Source organism: Triticum aestivum, chromosome 5A (assembly GCF_018294505.1).
Source record: "Triticum aestivum cultivar Chinese Spring chromosome 5A, IWGSC CS RefSeq v2.1, whole genome shotgun sequence".
Taxonomy (NCBI): Eukaryota; Viridiplantae; Streptophyta; class Magnoliopsida; order Poales; family Poaceae; genus Triticum; species Triticum aestivum.
In genome coordinates this window covers 62,390,805-62,412,549 of record NC_057806.1, presented here as the reverse complement: position 1 = coordinate 62,412,549, position 21,745 = coordinate 62,390,805, and the positions used below count along the sequence as shown (strand labels likewise).

At 44.9% G+C, this 21,745-nt stretch overlaps 1 protein-coding gene across 2 annotated transcripts; it reads left to right on the top strand.

The window, feature by feature from the left end:
- Nucleotides 1-950: 950 nt before the first annotated feature.
- On the top strand, nt 951-4,466 carry LOC123102326 (cold-responsive protein kinase 1). 2 transcript variants are annotated; one of them, XM_044523633.1, is made up of 7 exons: nt 951-1,247; nt 2,451-2,574; nt 2,664-2,776; nt 2,859-3,069; nt 3,147-3,384; nt 3,480-3,630; nt 3,974-4,466. In XM_044523633.1, exons 2-7 carry the CDS (start codon nt 2,517-2,519, stop codon nt 4,295-4,297), a joined length of 1,095 nt encoding a protein of 364 aa, XP_044379568.1. In that variant the 5' UTR covers nt 951-1,247; nt 2,451-2,516; the 3' UTR covers nt 4,298-4,466. The 2 variants fall into 2 exon arrangements, with proteins under 2 accessions (XP_044379568.1, XP_044379569.1); XM_044523634.1 differs by having other exon boundaries at nt 965-1,247; nt 2,864-3,069.
- Nucleotides 4,467-21,745: the final 17,279 nt, after the last annotated feature.

The following is a 21,745-nucleotide window of genomic DNA, read 5'->3' as shown; positions in this document are numbered from 1 at the left end:
GTTCATGGCCCGGAAGCGCTGCCCGGAGAAAACCCTGGAATGGGGGTGAAAAAAAAAACCATCCACAGGCCGTGCAGTGGCGTGGTCACCGTCCCCTCTAGCGCTGCCATCGAAGCCAGGGCCATGAGGTCCGGATATGGCAGCGGAGCCAGAGCGACTGACACCGCATTGGCCGGACGAGGGGCCTGCAGCAGACGGGCGACGACGCACGGAGGGCCGCCATAAGGTCGACGCCGGAGTTCGCCAGGCCGGCAATCCTCCTCTCGTGGATGCGGTTGCCGCTGGCCTTGATGTGGTGAAGGGATGGCGCGGCGGCGGGCGAGCCATTGGAGGGGAGGAGAGCAACACGCGACGAGGAGAGTGAGGGAGAGTGGTGTGAATGGAGCGTGGGCGATGACACGAGAGGAGAGGGGAGTTATTGAGACGTCCCGTCTGTCTTTCACGCTCCCCGAGGCGTGCAGCCAAGAGCCACGTGTGGGCACGCTAAGGCTGGCTGCCGAGAAACTACCAATTCGGTAGTAGCTCGTAGGCCTGACTCGAAACTGCTTTAAGTTTCATACAACCCGAGATTTAGATGCAATCCATGCAACCAAACATGTTGTTTTCATCCCGGGTCTGGTTCGGCCTTATGCAAGGTACTCCCTCCATTTCTTTTAGTCTACATATAAAGCTTTGTCAAAGTTAAGCTTGTAAAGTTTGACTAACTTTATATTAAAAAATATCATCATTCATAATATGAAACCAATATTATCAAATGCATCATGAAATGTATTTTTATATAATATAATTTTATTACTATTGATGTTCATTTTTTTTTACATAAATTTAGCCAAACTTTGTATAGTTTGACTTAACCAAATCTTAGACGCGGAGTAAAAAGAAATCGGAGGGGTATGTCCCCTCGCAGCGCTGATGTCACCAAGCTCCGTCGTCGTGCGCTCTACGATTAGCTTTACACAAACCCCCACTGGGTACCAGATCCCTCAACCACCACGCCCTTGTCTCAGGTCCTAATCCGGCAATCCCCCCTCTATCTTTCTCCAGCGCGGCCGACTGGCTCTCAGATACCGGCGGCGCTCAGGGTACTTCTCCTCGCCGGCTGTTCTTGGGGCACAGGCGGCGCTCAGGGTACTTCTCCTCGCCGGCTGGTTCTTGGGGCACAGGCGGCGCTCAGGGTACTTCTCCTCGCCGGCTGGTTCTTGGGGCACAGGCGGCGCTAAGGACGCGGGAGCATCCATCCACATCAGGTGATTCTCGCTTTTGCTCTGGATCCCGCTTCATTTCTTGCTTGCTTCCACGGCCATTTCTCCTTTTTGCGGGGACGCTTCCGCGGCCTTGGGGTGGGCACCAATCTCTTGCTCTAACTCATCCATGCTCCAATCCCACCCAATGTGGCATAAAATCTACCACCTCCGTGCCGTAGCTTAATCCTGCTCTGTCTCTCTCCACCCCGACCTCATTCTTAGACATTAATTTGTTTTTTTAAGCTGATGATTACCTAAATCTAAACGAACGACCACAACATTTGTCTCCCTGGATCCTGCGTGCCCTGGGCCGAGTCCCCCCGGCTTCTCAACACCAGATTTGATCGCTCCAGCTTCGACGAGGCCAAGAGGTTTCACTCCTTGGTGCTGCTTGCCACGTTTTGCGCATGTGCTAAGAAATGTTTATCTAGTGTAGCATATGTGTGCATTATATGTTGGATAGGAAATTGGGGAGTATGTATTTTGTTCGAGATTGATCGGCTCCTTCTTCCATTTTCCATCTTAGAATAAGTCAATGCTATTGATTATTACTCAAACAATATACCCTGCATGTGCATGAGCGGTACCAGATGCGATAGATAGGAACTTTATTACTTTATTAGTCTATCATTGGTCTATTTTTGACAACTAGCCATAAAAAACTACCATTGGTAAGTCGTATGTACCATTTCACTATGTGAGAGTATTTTTTTTGTTTGACAATCAAGGACTAGCCTGGAGATGCTCTTACATTGGTAAGGTATAAATGCGTGAAGTTTAGTGAAATTCACGTTGTGTTTCTCAGCATGGATCTGATAGTACAATGCATAGTATGCACTTTCATGGAGATAAAAATGCATCATTATTTATATGGATCAGACAGTGTTAGTGGGGTGCACCACTGAATTGCATCATTATTTGTTGGTGGGGTGCGCCACTGAATTGCATTAATCTGGTACTTTTCCTCTGTGACTTTTGATAATTATTACTCCCTCTGTAAACTAATATAAGATGTTACCAAATATATTTCATGGTCAAGCGGTGCCGATAAACGGGTATATGTTTGGTTAACCATTTACGGGTTTGTGATCTGAGGCTATTTGGTAGATTTACACTGATTAGTTTATTTTACGATGAGATTTGTACCTATTAGTTGTTCCTTATTGGAATGAAAAACTGTTCTGATGCCGCTCTTTCTTTTTGCAGGAATTCAGCCCCAAATTAGCCAGTTCTCTTTGTTGATATCCACGATTTGGCTTCTGATTTACAAACATGGCTTGTTGCCTTATGTGTAGAAAGGACATCAAACAGACTATTGAAGGTGAAGAAGGTGAGCATTTCATGTCTTTGCTCAGTTTTATAACCACTTTTACTGCAAAAACGTTCCATTCTGATTCACTTGCATTTGCTTTCTGGCAGTTCCAGGAGGAAATAAGGTGAAAGCTTTTTCTTACAGTGAGCTGAGAAAAGCCACACATGATTTTAGTGGAGCCAACAAGCTTGGCGAAGGCGGTTTTGGTTCTGTGTTCAGGGTAATTTCCCTAAGTCAATGGCCACATAAGCAAAATCCTTTGCATCAAGCTCTCTTAGCTAACATTCATTTTATTTGATTAGGGAAGGCTTAAAGACGCCACAATTGTTGCGGTAAAGGTGCTTTCTGCCCATTCAAAGCAAGGCATCCAAGAGTTCTTTACTGAACTTACAGCAATTTCTGATATTGTGCATGAAAACCTGATCACCTTAGTCGGTTGCTGCGCTGAGGGACCCCATAGGATCCTTGTATACAACTATCTTGAAAACAATAGCCTTGCACATACACTGCTAGGTGACATACTGTTCTGCCTTATGTGTCCTTCGCTGCTCATTTAATGCTTTAATAACCATCTCACTTAAGTATTGCAGGTAAGGGTTATAGCAGCATTCGATTCAACTGGAGAGTCCGTGTTAAAATTGCTGTAGGTGTTGCCCATGGGCTTGCATTTCTTCACGAAGAAATCCATCCTCCCATAATCCACCGGGACATAAAGGCAAGCAATATTCTGCTTGACAAGGATCTCACACCCAAAATTTCTGATTTTGGGTTGGCAAGGCTCCTCCCTCCAAATGCAACTCATGTGAGCACCCGCGTTGCAGGTACAATGTAAGTATAACCTTGTTTGGGGTTTGGTTGGGAATTGGAATATATTTCATTCTGATCTCTCTCTCTCTCTCTCTGCCTTTTTTTTCTCCTGTCAGAGGATACCTGGCTCCTGAATATGCAGTTAGAGGGCAAGTGACAAAGAAGTCAGATATTTATAGTTTTGGTGTTTTGCTATTGGAAATTGTTAGTGGCAGGTGTAACCACAATAATAGATTGCCTTATGAAGACCAATTTCTGCTCGAGAGGGTAAGCTCTATCGCAATACTATGTTCACCAAACCTATGCTTCATTTTGAGACTGAGTTGTGATTCTTCTTCCATGGCGCGGTTATCATTTAGGTGTTAGCTAAAACATACCTCATAGGATACTACTTGCAGTGTTGATTGTTCTTAACATCCCAGTAATTCTGTTTATGATTTGGCACCCAAACTGTATCAACTTTTTGAGACCACAATTATCAAACCGCCATGTGTAAGAATATCTCAAGAGCCATATTGTTACTAGATTTGATTCTAGTTTTTTTTTAACATTTGGAGGAACTTTTTTTTTGGCTGTTTCTGACCGTAAGGATCTGCTGGTTCTCTTGCAGACATGGACATGTTATGAACAAGGACAGCTCGAGAAGATGATAGATGCAGATCTAGAAGATGACCTAGACTCCGACGAGGCATGCCGATTCTTGAAAGTTGGTCTTCTGTGCACTCAAGACGCGATGAAACTCCGTCCCAACATGACCAACGTCGTCCGGATGCTGACCGGAGAAAAAGATGTCTCCATGGAGAGGATCACCAAGCCTGCTGTGATCGGTGACATGGGAGACATCAAGGTCAACAACCAGCAGAGACCAGGCGACTCGCAATCTGAACCATCCACAATCATATCATCAGAAGCAACAGCAGAGTCATCGCCGTGAGCAGTACAGAATATATCATGCAAATCCTGTTGTTGTACATTATCATTCTGGGTAGGCACAAGTGCGTGTTCGGTTGACTGATGCCACCGTGGTGTTACTATGCAGTAAAGTTATTGCATAATTAAACAAGTTTCCTTTATAAGTTATTACCTGACGCATTTATCTGACAGACGTTCACTGGGGGCGAATTGCCAGAGAACGCCTCACTTGCCATGCCGAAATAACTAAATTTGACGTGTTGTTGAGCGAAATGCCCTGTGCGAAAGGGGAAATTGCCATGTAAATGAAAGAATTATCAGCGATTTTATAGAGAAATTATCATCCGCGTGATCTGGATCCAATGTCTTTGTGGGCGTTTGCGGGGACTGTCTTCCCGGCAAACGTTTGTCCATTAACATGTCGGAGGGGAGAGGAAAAAGGTGTTTGGGCTGGATGGATTCTTCTCGATATAAGTTGATCGTCATGTGTTTCCAGCCACTTTACTAATAGCCCTAATAATCTATATCTATACTACTATTAAACAAGCAAACTAATACTTTCTTAAAACCATACGGCTGATATACACATACACACTACTATTAAACAAGCAAACTAATTCTTTCTTAAAACCATACGGCTAATGTACACAGTTTAATTAGCACCCTTCGATTGCTCATTAAACTTAATCTAACAGCCAGGCTTAATCTAATCTATTCTCTGATGTGCATTTAGTAATTTACGTTGGCTGAACATGCTTCACCTCAGACGAATATACGAAGCCCCGCCCCGCCCCGCAGGCCCGCACCTATGCAATCGCTACAATCACGTAAGGGGAGAAAAGAAGAAGGATCCCCTCGCTTGCTAACTACCCCGCGTGGCCGCAACCAACACCCGGACGATGGCCGTACACCGCAGCCGCCGCCTGACCCTCCTCCGCCACCGGAGTCGCCGCAGAACCGACCAGTACGCCGCACCTCTGCCACGACGACTCGCGACGCCGGCGGCACCTCCCATCCCTTCCTATAATCTTCCCTAACACTACCCAGCGGACGACCAGAGGAGGTGGAGCTGACGTCTCCATCCTTCATGTACACCGACGATGAGCTGCGACGGTGCCCTCTCGCCATGCACGCCCTTGATCTGGACCGCGCCGCCGAGCCCGTGGCCCTCCTCCCCAGGTCACATCCTCCCACATGCCACCATGCTCGTCCTCCTCTGCACCCAAGATTTGTCCATAAGCTCCACGTGCATTAGCAGGTTCGAGCCGGCATTTGGATCGTGCAAGTCACAGGAGTTTGCCGGCAACACCCAGTCTTTGATCTGGTTTGTTGTTCATCTCAGTGATTTTTTCTCTGGAAAATAATCTGGCACATTAAAAACTGCATTTTGTAATGGTTCATGCAAACTGAATTTTATCCGTCCTGCATTCATGAAATTTTATGAATAGGACAATCGTGTTTGCTTTCAGACGTTCTGGTGTATCAAATCCTCTGCACTGCATACATTGGGATTGAAACGATGCCATGAGAGTTGGCATTCACGCTTCTGGTATGAGATCAGCTCAATCATCTCCAATTAGTTTTCTCTTGTTATCCAGGTCTTAGAACAAGACCGCAGTCAGTCTTTGAACAAGGGGTGTATGGGAATACATGGTTTGGACCCCTCTGCAGATTGAAACATTTTCCTGATACATAGTTTACATTTTTCACAACTTAAACACATGTAGGTTCCAGTTGCGATTCCAATGTGCAATTCCGATATAATATTTTCTCATGTTGCTTCATCATCCTCTTTTGTTTGGCTCTTAAACTTGGAACATTTATTCCCACCGGCTCTATATACTGCTATACTGAACCTACCTATTTTGTAAATTCTGATCAAATTTGTAAGGGATAAGTATATTTTTCGTCCCTCAACTTTTTTAGAAGTTTAGAAATGGTTCCTCAATTTCAATACCAGCAATTCTTAGTCCCTCAACTTTCAAAACCGGATAAGTTTAGTCCTTCATACCGCTTAGGATGGTTTGGTGCTGATGTAGACATGGTTTTAACTAAAACTAGACATATCGCGTAAGTTTGACCGACTTGACCGCCACATCAATATCCACAAACTCACGGTGGCCACTATCATCGAGCCACTGCTCCTGTAGGAACTCGCAGCAACGGGTGCTAGCCAGAGGGCGTTGTGCTGCAGCAGCAACAACTCCTTGGCAGCTCGTCAGGAGGCGCCGGCTGGGCGCATGCTCTACGATATTGCGTATGGGTATGTACGTACGAAAGCTGGCTTGGGTTCTACCGTAGAGCTGCTGGATCGATTCACAGGAGACTAGCTAGCTACGTACTCCGTAGAAGATGGATTTTCGCCGGATTGGAAAACGAACACAAGCAACACACGTAAGCCAGAAGCACCTTGACTCAAGTCCGGAGAGGAGCTCGTGCCTCAGCCGCGTACGACCGGAGCTCGAGAAGCACCTGGCCATGTCCTTGAGCAGCCTCGATCGACAGTGTGGAGCATGAAGACAGAATGCCGGAGTTGAACCTGGGCGTGGATTCATCCAGCATCAGCCGGTAGAGCCATGCACGAGGTCGCCCATGGACATCCTCCGCGCCCCTCAGGAAGCACCGGTGGCGCTCGAGTGACGACGGCCGCAACCTGCAATGCTTCTTCTTTTCACCTGCTTCGCAAAGCCGCTCATCAGAGGCACCACGACGCTGAGCGGGGTGCTGGGCATGGCCTCGGTATCGAAGAACGGCACGGCGTAGACCTGCTGTGCGGCCCTCGATGCCACTGTCCGAAAATGTGGCAAGCGCACCATAGGTGTTCGATAAAATGCCAACCAAAACCATGCCATGTCATCAACAAAACCATTCAAAGCGATATGAGGGACTAAATATATCCGGTATGAAAAGTTGAGGGACTAAGATTTGCTGGTTTTAAAGTTGAAAGACCATTTCTATACTATGAAGAAAATTGAGGGATGAAAAATGTACTTTTCTCAATTTGTAATGCATGGCCTGTCAGCTTATATTGTCTATCTTGTTAATTTGTAAGTCCAGTTAAACTAATTCTGCCAGTTGTATTTGATTAAATAATAGCATGAGCTTACAATTCGCAAGTGTGTGATTTGATTTCACTTATTTATTTGACAAGTCTGATTGTATTTGGTAATCTATTTTTTAATTTTCAGTTTCTTTTAGTGCAGCGTCCTATTGTTTAGTATGTCCAGGCAATCTGTATGAGGACCAAAGAATTATCCAAAATCACCGTAAAGAGGAAATAGTGTAGAGAGTAAGATCCGCCCATAGGGATCATTGATGTGATAATAACATATTCGAATTCTGAATTTGAGAATAATCTCGATGCAGTACATGTCAGAAGTTTAATTCTTATGGAGATATAAGAAATATTGATCCCACAGAAAATTTTGTGTTTTTAGCTTTGGAGTTTATGGTCTGAAGCAACAACTACAGTTGTGTTTTCTGGGCATCTGGAAAATCGATGTTGGCCGCGGCACGCCTAAAACTGCTACAGTAGCGCTGTAAAACTATTTTAGCGCTCGATATTTTTACGCGTCTGTTGAAGATGCTCTTATTGCGATCTAGGGCAGATAAATTTGAAGGCTGTAACTTGCCATAATTGCTATGTTTAATTCTATTATGTGTTGGGTTTATTAGCAAGCTTTGGTCTGTTTTGATACAATTTCATTCTGGTTGCCATCTGCGAGTTACTGTTCCATCACAGTAATATAGTTCGAATCAATTGTTATTCAAATTGAGACTTTCTGGGTAGGTTGTCAGAAGTATTTAAATTATGATTTCAGTTTGGGATACAACCGGCAGTCTGAAATCAGTACTTGTGCTCAGACAATCTAGAGGGGTTATAAAATTTCTTTGCAAAGCTTGTACAGAAGCTTAAGAATATGCCTGCTCCTTTTTCTTTTGAGGGAAAGAGTATGCCTGCTATTTTGGGATATTGTGGTGTTAAATGATCACTTCATAAATGATACTATGAGATGGTGTTTGGTCAACCAAAGACGACGAATATTGGAATAAAAAGATGAAGAATATTGGTCAACCAAAGGCAAATTCACTTGATGTTGCATTTTTTTTCTTAGTTCTTGAAGATTGGTTAGAGAAGAAGACCTGGGCCCAGTTTGGATGCTAATGTTGCTTTTTAGATCTCAATGGTTCAGTACAAAGTTGGGTTATCTATTTTGAAATGGAGGGAGTACATCCTTACAATGCGAAGGGAAGCAAGAGCAGATAGCAGTAGTAGTTATAACTGAAGTGATAATGGGCACCTATCTATTTTCTGAACAACACTTGGTTTTCTCATAGTAATAGTCTTTTACTGAATTTAGTTGATACATAAATGGTTCTTTACTGAACAATACTTGTGTGCGTGTGTGTGTGTACAATGGTGATGAACCTTTAAAATGGTCCATTGTCCAATAAGGGGGTTCTAATTTTTGCCTGGATTGTACTGGAACAATATAATTTGCAAATTTCAAATGGTTGTATATTTGACCCATACTTTGATGGGCCAAGGTTGTATATTTGACCCATACTTTGATGGGCCAAGGACCGCCTGGACATGTTGTTGAGCTAAATCCTATTCCAGCTGTTTTTGTAGCTGGGCCGGCCCGTTCTACTGATTTCTGTTTGTAAAACAAAAACTCGCGCGCCAGGTTTCGAACGGCGGACCTCCTGGTTAATACACGCTACGCTAACCACTCTGCTACGTCGACCTTACATGATCAATAGGAACTTCTTCCTTCTTTTCATCTTACGTTGTTTCTTTTTTCTATTTCGTTTTTCTTTGCTCCCATTTCCTTTTTATTTTATCATTGTTCTTTTTTATTGGGAATGGTTTTGTTTGCTTTTTTATTCTTTTTTTCTTAATGCTAATTAAAAAAACTTTTTCAAACCATTGATCTTTTTTCGAAATTGATGAACTTTTATCAAATTGAATGAATTTTTTCAAAACCGAATGAACTTTTTTTCAAACTCAATGAACTTTTTCAAATTTGATAAACTTTTTTCTTCAAAATCAATGAACTTTTTCCAAATCCGATGAACTTTTTTCAAATTCGATTTCTTTCTTCATATTTGATGAACTTTTTCCATATTCGATGAACTTTTTTCGAATTCAATGAACTTTTTTTTGAATTCAACGAGCTTTTTTCAAATTTGATGAACTTTTTTGAAATTCGATGAACTTTTTTGAAATTCGATGAACTTTTTAAATTTGATGAACTTTTTTTTCATATTCGATGAACTTTTTTTACAATTTTGATGAACTTTTTTGAAATTTTATGAACTATTTTTTAGATTCAATGTTTTTTAAAAAATTCGATGAACTTTTTGGCAAATTCGACGAACTTTTTTCAAAATCGATGAACTTTTTTCTAAGCACAAGAGTACGTATTGTAGCCAACTATTTTTTTAAATCTAGCCAACTGGTTTTTTTCCTTAAGAAAATGAGTATGTACTGTAGCAATTTAGCCATAGGAAAAAAACAATCGAGGGGAGCTAGGGATCGAGGGAACAGCGGGGGGCAGCGATCGAGTGAGCCACCGGGGCAGCGAGCGGGCAATCGGGAGGAGCCAGCTAGCGAGCAAGCGTTACTGGGCCAGGCCCAGTCAAGCTACGCAGCGGGCGCTGCGTTCGCCAACGGGCGCTAAAGGCGCCAGGGAGGAGCTCTCTATTGTTGACATACTGTAAGAATTATAGGAGATTGTAAACATTTGGGCACCGTGTGTTGAGAAATTGTGCATTGAGATAAAATATTATATAATTGATGCAAAGGTGTGTCCTATATCTGGTCATGTTTCATATGATGTGTGTTGGTCCAAACGTGCGTTGCACGTGCACGCTTACTAGTATATAACAACAACAAAGGAGTAATAGCGGCCTAGCGCTAATCGGTCATATCTTCGTAGGTTTTTATCGGTTGAACCACTGGTTCACCGGTTCATTTGCTGGTTTTTAAGCCATAAAAATATGTAAAAAGAAGTCAAATATACTAAGTTTCTAGTCTTTTACACGTACTAGCAAAAGAGGCCGTGCGTTGTAACGGGAGGAAGAAATAACAAATGCCCCTAACCAATAACAGTGACTCAAGACCTCAGTAGGTCCATGTTATTTGTTCGATCACGACATCCCATATGTGCTGCCTCTTATCCTCCTCCCACTCTCACCGACGGTAGCATCAGTGCTCACACAATCACAACGTGTTTGAATGTGGTCAATCCTAAGACGTCTCTCTCTCGGCATAAGATGAGAAGATGAGAAATCAGCTTTCCTTTTTTCTGTGCGAGGTTTTGCCGACGCGTCCATGCGTTGTGACAGATGATTTCTTTCATACTCAATCTAATTTTACTAAAGAATTCATTTTCAATCCGGATCTACACCGATACGAAAGAGAGGCGGATCGTGCACTATTGATTAAGCCAGCACCCAAAATAACATTTTTTAAATGGTTAATAGATCAAATAACATCATATTCATATTCTACAAAAAAATAATATATAATATGTCACAGCCCCAGATCAGCCTTGTTTGTTTTTGCTTTAGCATCCATGCATCATGTTTAAATTTTATGAAACTTGAAATGGGGATTGCCTAAACCCTAGCATTAAAGGAATTCAAATAGGTTCAACTAAAAATATTTTTCAGTGAATCCAATTAGGCTTTAGAAAATGTTCATCATTTTTGGGGAAATGCTATAAACCATACCCAGAGGTGCTGCACATTTTCTTGATATATTGGGCTCTGGATTTAAATCATACCTTATTTGCATTTGGGCATTTAAATTTTATATATTATATTAAATGTCCAAATATTCATGAACTGAAATTCTGGTTATTGGAAATAATCCAAATAATGGCCACAAGCAGTCTCATGATTTCTGAAAGTGCACAGGTATTTTTAATAAAGCCCAACGGTTTACAGAAAATTAGAAAATTAAAACAAATAATTGGAAAGGAGAGAGAGAAACCTACCTGGCCCAGCTCCTCCAGCCACTTACCTGGCGCCACCAACCGGCCCAGCACGGCCCAGCCCACCGCCGCTTCCCCCCTGTCGTCTTCCTCCCTCGCCAGAAGGACAGAGGCGAGGCGTGGCGCGCGCCCGAGAGCCCTCGGCCACCTCCTGCTTCCTCCTGGGAGCCCCGGGCCTTCTACCAGCGCCACGGAGACGCCCGAAGACCCTGTTCCCTCTCCCTCACTCGCTGCTCTCCCTCCCTTCCCCTGGCTCTCTCTCTCGCGCAGCCCGAGCGGAGCTCGTCGCCGCCGTCCACTGCCACCACGGCCACCGGGCCTCCCTCGCTTCCCCGACTAGCCCACAAGCTCCGCCACTCCGTCCTCGACCCACCTCACCGAGCCACGCCCCTCCAGAAGCCCCCGAAGTGCCGCCCCGACGTTTTTCCCCTCCTCGGACCCGCCGGTCGCCGTCGCCCGATTCGTCGGCTCCGGACCGTCCCCGGCCTCGTCTCCGCCTCGAATGGATCCGCTGTGAGCCCCCGGTCATCTTCCCCCTAATACCGCCTCCGTTTGATTGTCGTAGCCGCCGCCCCCTTGCTAACAGCAGCCGCCGCCGCATGGGATTGTCGTCGGCGAAACCCCGGTGACCATTTGGTCACGGGCGTGCACCCGTTGTGCTTGCCGCGACCCATAGAGCCCCTCCAGCGCCTCAGCTCCCTCGTTTGTGAGCAGCAGCGTCGAAACGCCCGACGCCCGAACTCCGGCCGCCGCCAGGAGCTCGTTTCCGGCGAACCCCGGCCTCCCTGTGCCCAGCTGCGTGCGCCCCTAGATGCGCGGGAGCACGGACTCCCTCTTGGTGCCCTCAGCGCGACCAGCCGCGGGCTGTAGCGCCGTCCCGAGCAACTCCGGCGAGGTCTCGCCGTCGCCGTGGTCGCCGGCGTCACTTGCTGACGTGGCTGGCTTAATTAGCCACTAAACACCGCACCGTGTCACTGACACCTAGGCCCCACGCTTTAATTAATCCTAGTTTATTTTCTGTTTAGTTTAATCTAATTACAGTGGCCCCACGCGTCAGTTTTGACCGTGCTGACGTGGCCGTTGACCGGGCCCACACGTCAGCGGCACTAACCAGCCCCAGTAACTGACCAGTGGACCCCACTGGTCAGGTTTGACCACCAGCAGCGTCTGTTGACCTGCTGACGTCATAGTGACGCAATGCTGACGCAGTAAGTATTTCTGGAATTAAAATAAATCAGGAAATGATTTATAAATTTCAGAAAATTGTATAAACTTCTAAAAATCATAGAAATTCAACCGTAACTCCAAATTAAATAATTTATATATGAAAAATTATCAGAAAAATTCAAGGAATCCATCTGTACCATTTTCATGCATGTTTGAACAATGTTTGTCCTCTGTTTTGGACAAAACAAATAAAGGGCATTTAAATAATCATATATGGAGTTGGAGTTTGAATCATATATTCAAACCAACTTCATTTAAATCATAGCTAGGTGCATTAGCTCAAAACACATTCATATTGCCATGTCATAGCATGCATCATATTGTGCATTGCATTGATCGTGTTTCTTCTGTGTTTGCCGGTGTTGTTCTCCCTCGGTAGACGTTGTACCGACGATGTGATCGTTGACACTGATGAAGACTCAATGTTATCTTCAGAAGTGCCAGGCAAGCAAAACCCCCTTGTTCATTCCGATACAATCCTACTCTCTCGCTCCTGCTCTCTTTTATTGCATTAGGACAACAACGATTCAACTGTTACTTGCTGCGATAGCTGAACCCCTTTATCCTCTGCATGACCTATCATTGCCACAGTAAATAGATGAAACCCACTAGTATGAGTAGGAGTTGCTTGAGCCCTATTGTGCCTACTCATTCATGTTTGTTTGTCATGCCTGCTACTGCTTAGAGTTGAGTCAGGTCTGATTCATCGGGAATGAATCAGAGGTGTATGAACATGTCCTACTGTGTGTGAGCTAAGTGTGTGAACACGATTTGGTAAAAGGTATCGGTGAGAGGCCATGTAGGAGTACATGGTGGGTTGTCTCATTGAAGCTGTCCTTAGGAACTGAGTTCTGTGTTTGTGATCCATGATTCAGCTACTACCATGCATTGGGCCCTGAAATATGACCCCGCTCGACTTCTTATTCACCCTTGTCCTCTGTCCAGGAGTTGCAAGTAGTTTCTGGTGTTTGTAGCCTACTGGAGGCCGTGGACAGCGCTGACCGTAGGGGTGGGCTGTGATGCGGTAGGTACATGGCACAGTGTACCGAATACCCGTTAGGTATCTCGGGAACCCTGTACATATCGTTCGGGGCCGTACGGGAAACCTCGGCCGGACTCCCTGCGGATGGAACCTGGATAGGCGATAAACCTGGACTAGAGACATGAGTGTTTAGGTAGGTCGTGGTCTACACCCACGTCGGCTTTCGCTTGAAGTCTGCCGAGCACATGTCGTGTGCAGACGCTAAGTGGTGGAAACATGTATGAAGAAGTACACCCCTGCAGGGTTAGCATCATCTATTCGAATAGCTGTGTCCGCGGAAAAGGACTTCTGGGTTGCTTATATCAGTTCATAGACAAGTGAAAGTGGATACTCTAAAATACGCAAGATAAGCGTGAGTGCTATGGATGGCGTTCTCGTAGGGAGACGGGAGCGGTTCCATAGTGGTGTATTGGTTGGTGAATATGTGGACTCGTGTGCGCCACCTCAAAGAGTTGCTTGCAGTCGTAGTTTAGGATAGCCACCGAGTCAAAGCTGGCTTGCTGCAGTTAAACCCCACCATCCCCTTTGTTGATAATGATGCATATGTAGTTAGTTCTGATGTAAGTCTTGCTGGGTACATTTGTACTCACGTTTGCCTATTTTATGTTTTTGCAGAGAGACTTCGGTCTCGCTAGTAGTTCCGCGTGGACTTCGACGTTTAGCTTGTTACCTCAGCTACGATCTTGTGCCCTTGGCAGGATCTGATAGATAGTCAGGCTTCTCAGCCTTTTTCATTTATAGATGTCTGTACTCAGACATGATAGCTTCCGCTTGTGCTTTGATTTCTATGCTCTGAATGTTGGGTCATGAGACCCCTGTTTGTAATATCTCGCTCCTTGGAGCCTATTGAATAAATACTTGTGTCGTAGAGTCATGGTGTGATGCCTTGTTGTATTTGCACATATCGAGCATATTGTGTGTATGATTGAAATGCTTGGTATGTGTGGGATCTGACTATCTAGTTGTTTATCCTTAGTAGCCTCTCTTACCGGGAAATGTCTCCTAGTGTTTCCACCGAGCCATGGTAGCCTGCTACTGCTCCGGAACACTTAGGCTGGCCGGCATGTGTCCTTCTTCGTTCCTGTGTCTGTCCCTTCAGGGAAATGTCACGCGATGAATACCGGAGTACTGTTAGCCCGCTACAGCCCGGTTCACCGGAGTCCTGCTAGCCCAGTGCTACAGCCTGGATTCACTCGCTGATGACCGACACGTTCGATGCTGGGTCATGGATGCCTGTCCCTGTAGGTTTGTGCCACTTTGGGTTTACGACTAGCCATGTCAGCCCGGACTCCTTATCATATGGATGTTAGCGACACTGTCATATACGTGTGCCAAAAGGCGCAAACGGTCCCGGGCAAAGGTAAGGCGACACCCGTGGGAATACCGTGCGTGAGGCCGCAAAGTGATATGAGGTGTTACATGCTAGATCGATGTGGCATTGAGTCGGGGTCCTGACATAATATGTTAAAATGGGGGTTACGGTTTAAAAGATATGACTATTTAAAAAACGCATGATATGTAATGCAGGTTAATTAAACCAAATGGCAGGGTGTTTTCCACAAACAACAAACAGTTTTTCTGGAGTCACTTAAACCCAGACTGCGGGTTGATTTGAGGAAACTGCAGAGGGTTTTCCACAAACAGTGAAACATTATCTCTGGAATCACTTAAACCAGGACTACAGGTTGATTTTAAGAAAGAGCAGGGGTTTTCTGCAAAAAGACGCGACGGTGGACGTGCAGAAGTGTTGCAACGAGAGAGATAATTGATGTGTCCTAATAGAGGCAAAGGTGTCCCATCTTTCGATGAGATGGTGGCTATTGTTTTGGAGGAAGTCGACTTTGACGATCCGACTACGAACGTGCGAGGACGTCGCGCCTTAGCAATCGCTAAACCAACTCCGAGAGGTTATTGACCACACCGGAGCACGATCAACCTGACCACGAAGGTCTGTTTTCTGCAGGCAAATGAAGAACAAGCAAGAAACTAAGATTGCAATCTAGATATTGCGAATATAAGAGGAAAACTTTATTGATCAAGGTGGGGTTCTGTGACGCCTTTGTGTAAGTGCATCTAGTGCCACCCCTAGTTGGTTTTGGAGTATTGACGACAAACCTAGTTGAGGGACTAATGTGTTTGTGAGAATTGTAGGATAACACAGGTAGAAGTCTCTCATTGATTCGGTTTTCCTACCAGAGATGACCCCTAAAAATGTACGAAGACATTGAAGTAAATGGTGGTATATGAAGATATTCACATTGAAGACTATGACAAGAGAAGACACCACGTGAAGCCTATGGAACTCGAAGACTTAGATCTTTCGTAGTTCTCTTTCATTTATGTTGAGTCATAGGAACCACCGTACTGTTAAGTGGGGTCCAAGAGAACCAGTCAGAACGACTAAAGTGATGCCTAATAAAAACCTATGTCTTCGAGTGAAGACTATGAGAGCTAATCTTGTCCAGAGTCGGACAAGTCAGCTTTGCTTGTAGCCCAAGTAAAGTTGCCGCATGAGTTTTAAATCTGACCGTTGGAACACGTGTCAGTTCCTTAGTGACCCAGGGTCATTTCGGATAAATCAGGTCGGATTGCCAAGTGGCTATAAATAGCCCACCCCCACAACCATAAACGGTTGGCTGCTCAAATTCACTGCACGGCTTTTGTCGTTTGAGAGCAACCCACCTCGAAGCCTTTGAGAGAGAGAATACCTAGCGAGGATAAAGCCCTAACCACCCAGAGCCAGAGAGAATTGGGCATCACTTAAGTCTTCTTGTCTGAGTGATCTGAAGACTTATTACACTTGAGGACTGTGCATCCTCCAGCCGGTTAGGCGTCGCGTTCTGAGCATCCAAGAGACATTGTGGATTGCCGGTGAACGAAGTCTGTGAAGGTTTGGGAGTCTACCTTGAAGACTTACCAGAGTGATTGGGCGAGGTCTGTGTGACCTTAGCTCAAGGAGAATACGGTGAGGACTGGGTGTCCTGAGCTGCGTGTTCAGGACTGGGTGTCCGGGACTGTGTGTCCTAAGGTTTAAATACCTAGCCGCTCCAACCAGACGTACAGTTGTCACAGCAACTGGAACTGGTCCAACAAATCATTGTCTTCAACGAGTCACTGGTTTCATCTTCACTTCCTTTTACTTACTGTTACTCATTGTGAAGTCATTGCATGTTTGCTCTATCTTTTGTCTTCACAATGTGAATGTATGATCTGTTTGGCTTCATAATATCTTCCTACCTGATCCTTATTACACTGCAGCTATTTGTCACTGTGCTTTCACTCTATTGAATACTTGACCATGGCTTGCCTAGTGTAGTCTACCTTCCGCTGCATAGTAATAGGCATATCTCTACTGTTTGTCTTCATAACTTCCACGTTTTGAAGACTTTCATAAAAATCGCCTATTCACCCCCCCTCTAGTCGATATAACGCACTTTCAATTGGTATCAGAGCAAGGTGCTCCCTTGTTCTGTGTGATTCGGTTTAACCACCTGGAGTTTTAGCTATGTCGACTGCAGGGATAATTAAAGTCTCCGCTGCGTGCCCCGTCTTCGATGGAACTGAATATCCCTACTAGAAGAATAAGATGCGCATGCATCTTGAAGCCATTGACGTCGACCTATGGTATGTCGTCGAGAACGGCGTTCCCAAGGCTGGAGAAGGTGTCACTGCTGCTGATGTCAAGAAATTCACTCAACTGGACTCTACTGCCAAGAATATCATCTGTGGTCATCTGACCAAAGGACAGTATGGCCGTGTGAGTGCTTTGAAGACATCCAAGCTGGTCTGGGACTGGCTCTCCAAGGTCAATGAAGGCATCTCAACCCAGAGAGATCAGAGAATCAGTGTCCTTCGCAACCTCTTCAACCGCTTCAAGCGAAATGACAATGAGAATGTCCAGCACACATTTGACCGACTCACTGACATCACAAATGAGCTTCAAGCCCTCGGCGCCACTGAGATCACCAAACATGAAGTCGTCAAGACGCTGCTGAGATCACTTGATAGTTCGTTTGACATCCTAGCCCTGATGATTCAAGAACGTCCTGATTTCAAGACACTCGATCCGTCTGACATACTCGAGAGGCTCAACACACATGAGTTTCAGCTTTCTGAGAAAAGAGATATCTACGGTCCAAACTATGGGCGAACTCGTGCCTTGAAGGCAAAAGCTGTTTCCTCATCTGAAGAAGAATCTGACAGCAGTTCTGATGATCCTGAAGACATTGGAAGGGAACTTGCAATGCTTGTGAAGAAGTTCCAAAAATTCACCAAGAAGAAAGGCTTCAGAAAGTCTTCACGATCAAGCTCAAGGAATGATGAAGCTTCTGCTCATGACTACAAGAAGAAAACATGCCACAAGTGCAAGAAAACTGGACACTTCATCTCTGAGTGTCCACAGTGGGACAATGAGAACAGAAAGAAGAAGAAGAGCAAGGAATATGACTCTGACGACAAGAAGAAGAAGAAATACTCAAAGTCTTCTTCCAAGTCTTCCTCAAAGTCTTCATCACACAAGAAGAGCTCATCTGGCAAGGCACGTGCGTTTGTTGGCAAGGAAATGGATTCAGAGGAGGAGTCCGCTTCTGAGGAGGCAGAGGTGGAGTCTGAGGAGGAGTCTGATTCTGGCATTGCAAGTCTGGCTACAGCATACGTCGCCAAGTCCATCTTCAACACTGAAGACAATGACTTCATCACCGACACCGATGCAAATGACAAGGACTACTCCACTCCTACCTACTGCTTCATGGCACGCGGTGCCAAGGTAAACACACGCACTACTCACTATCAAACATCTAGTGACGATGACTCTGATTGTGGTTCAAAACCCAGCTACAAAACACTTGCTAAAATTGCAACTGAACAACAGAAAGCTATGGAACATATTCAAAAACTGTTAGACAGAAGCGATGATCTGTTGGGTGCTGAAATGACTCGATCTGAATCCTTAATTGAAGACATAAAAAATCTTCACGTTAAGTATCAGGAACTTGAAAGTCGTCATGATACTCTCTCAACAACTCATGAAAAGCTTTCCTATGATTATCTTCAAAGGAAGCAAGATCTTGAGAAATTGAGAGCGGCTCATGAAGATCTTCAAAAGGAAAACGAGTCACTTCGCGCCAAACAGATCAGTTCCGCTCAGGAAGGATTTGAACCACCATGTCTTAAATGCATTGAGCGTGATAATGCTACTTCTGTTGCTGAATGTTCCACTGCTACTGCTGTTGCAATATCTTCAACTGTTGATGTGGTAACTAACCCCTCTGCTGAGGATACCACCGCTATTGCTGATGAGAATGCTAGGTTGAAGACATTGCTTGAAACAGGGATGTACAAAAGTCTTAAAGGGCATCAGACATTATGTGATGTCCTCAAGAAGCAGATTCTGAACCGAAACCCTAGGAAAGAGGGTGTTGGGTTCGTAAGGAAAATGAATGCAGATGGCTCTTACTGGAAACCTGAGCAGTACCCCAAAACCAAGTGGGTTGCTGCAAAGGAACCTTCAGCAGATCCATCCAATCTATCTGGCTTCACTTGTGCTAACCCCATTATCATTGATGAATCCTTTGATGCAAACTATGTACTGTTTAAGAATCAGAATGGTGAAGTGTTTGCCAGGTACATTGGTACTAACTGCAGGAATGGACCGCCTATGAAGAAGATCTGGGTTCCGAAAAGGTGTCTGGAAAATCTTCCTGTGAATGTCTTCATGACACCTCACATGAAGAAGACAAACCTCAGACCAAAGGCTTCATACGGTCCAAAGGCTTCATACAGACAGAGGACTCACCTGAGTCGCACTAACGCAAATGTTTTGCAGGGAAACCATACTCAGGCATATGAATATGAGAGCGGTTCATCAAACCGCCATGTTCATATGACCAAGAACTATTCTGCCTATTCTTATGAGTACTATTGTCCGCCTGCTAGACTGTTTGCTAGGGCTCCAAAGCCAAAATTCTCAGATGCTGCACTTAGACTTATTGCTTCTAAGCCACCCTTGAAGATGTGGGTGGCTAAGAAAGCTTAACTCTCTTTTGCAGGGAAAGGTCTCCAGCAGAAAACCAAAATCTTCTGACGCTATTGCTGGGGACCTTAAACATCTTGTAGGGCGCAAGATCAAATGCCCGAATGGCATCACTATGTACTTCGTTCCTGAATCGCATGCTACTCTCCCTATTAGTCCTAATCTGGATCTAAGTTTTCATAACCCACTGGTTCGTCAAATGTTTTTGCTTCACAATTCTCTTCGTGAAGCCTATCCCCCTAACTGCACTGTAGGGTACGACACCAGCGTCTTCAGAATGGATTATTGACAGTGGGTGTACAAATCACATGACCGGCAAAAGAAGCCTTCTTATGGACTCAACCTTACGTCCATCCGACAAGAGCCACATCACATTCGCTGACACTGGTAAAAGTAAGGTATTGGGTCTAGGTAGAGTTGCAATCTCAAGGGATCAACACATGGATAAAGTCATGCTTGTTGAATCCCTTGGCTTCAACTTAATGTCTGTCTCAATGCTTTGCGATTTGAACATGATCGTAATATTTGGAAAATATCGTTGCCTGGTACTAATGGAATCTGACAAGTCTCTAGTGTTTGAAGGGTATCGGAAAGATGATTTGTACGTGGTAGATTTCTCAGCAGGGCCACAGCTTGCAGTATGTCTTCTGGCAAAAGCTTCAGAATGCTGGCTTTGGCATCGGAGGCTTGGGCATGCTGGCATGAGGAACCTCCACACCCTTGCAAAGAAGAAGCATGTCATAGGCATCGAGGGCGTCAAGTTCAAGAAAGATCACCTATGCGGTGCCTGTGAAGCATGGAAGATGACGAGGGCAAAACATCCCTCGAAGACAATCATGACCACTACTCGACCCTTCGAACTGCTTCACATGGATCTTTTTGGTCCCACTCACTACTCAACTTTTACCACTACTGCTTGCCTCTATGGCTTTGTCATTGTTGATGATTACTCTAGATATACTTGGGTGCACATAATCCTTTACAAGACTGAAGTGCAGGATGTCTTCAGACGCTTCACCAATCGAGCTATGAACAATTACGGCCCCAAGATAAAGCACATCAGAAGTGACAATGGCACTGAATTCAAGAACACTAGACTTGATACATATCTTGATACCTTGGGCATCACACATGAATTCTCAGCCCCATACACGCCACAGCAGAATGGCGTCGTCGAACGCAAGAACAGAACACTCATTGAGATGGCCAGAACGATGCTAGATGAATACAAGACTCCAAGAAAATTCTGGCCTGAAGCCATTGACACTGCATGCCATACAATCAATCGTGTTTATCTTCACAAGCTTCTGAACAAGACATCTTATGAACTCCTAACTGGCAAGAAGCCAAATGTCAGTTACTTCAGAGTATCTGGCGCAAGGTGCTGGATCTAGGACACACACCACACCTCAAAGTTTGCACCAAAAGCACATGAGGGTTTTATGCTTGGATATGGAAAGGATTCGCACTCCTACAGAGTCTTCAATCTCTTTCATTACAAAGTGGTTGAAACAGTGGATGTGCGGTTCGATGAGACCAATGGTTCACAAAGAGAGCAACTGCCAAATGTGCTAGATGAAGTTCCATCTAGTGAATCAATCAAGCTAATGGGAACTGGAGAGATTATACCTTCTGAAGCTCATCCTGAAGAAGAACTTATCATCTCAGCACCTGATCCACATGAAACAATGCTCAGCCTGAAGACATTCCTCCCAACAACAACACAGATCAGCAAGAGCAAAGTCTTCGCCCTGTACATCCTCGTGTTGCCAATGAAGTGCAGATTGAGAGAATAATTGACAGCATCAATGCACCTGGTCCACTCACTCGTTCAAGGGCAACTCAGCTGGCAAATTTCTGTGGGCACTTCGCATTCGTCTCAATTACAGAACCCAAGAAAGTTGAAGAAGCCTTCATGGAACCTGAATGGATTCAAGCTATGCAAGAAGAGCTTCAACAGTTTGAGCTGAACAATGTATGGGAACTGGTTAAGCGTCCTGATCCACGGAAGCACAATATAATAGGCACCAAATGGATATACCGCAACAAGCAAGATGAGCATGGTCAAATTGTCAGAAACAAAGCTCGTCTCGTTGCTCAAGGATATACTCAAGTGGAAGGCATTGATTTCGATGAAACATTTGCTCCTGTGGCTAGACTTGAAGCCAT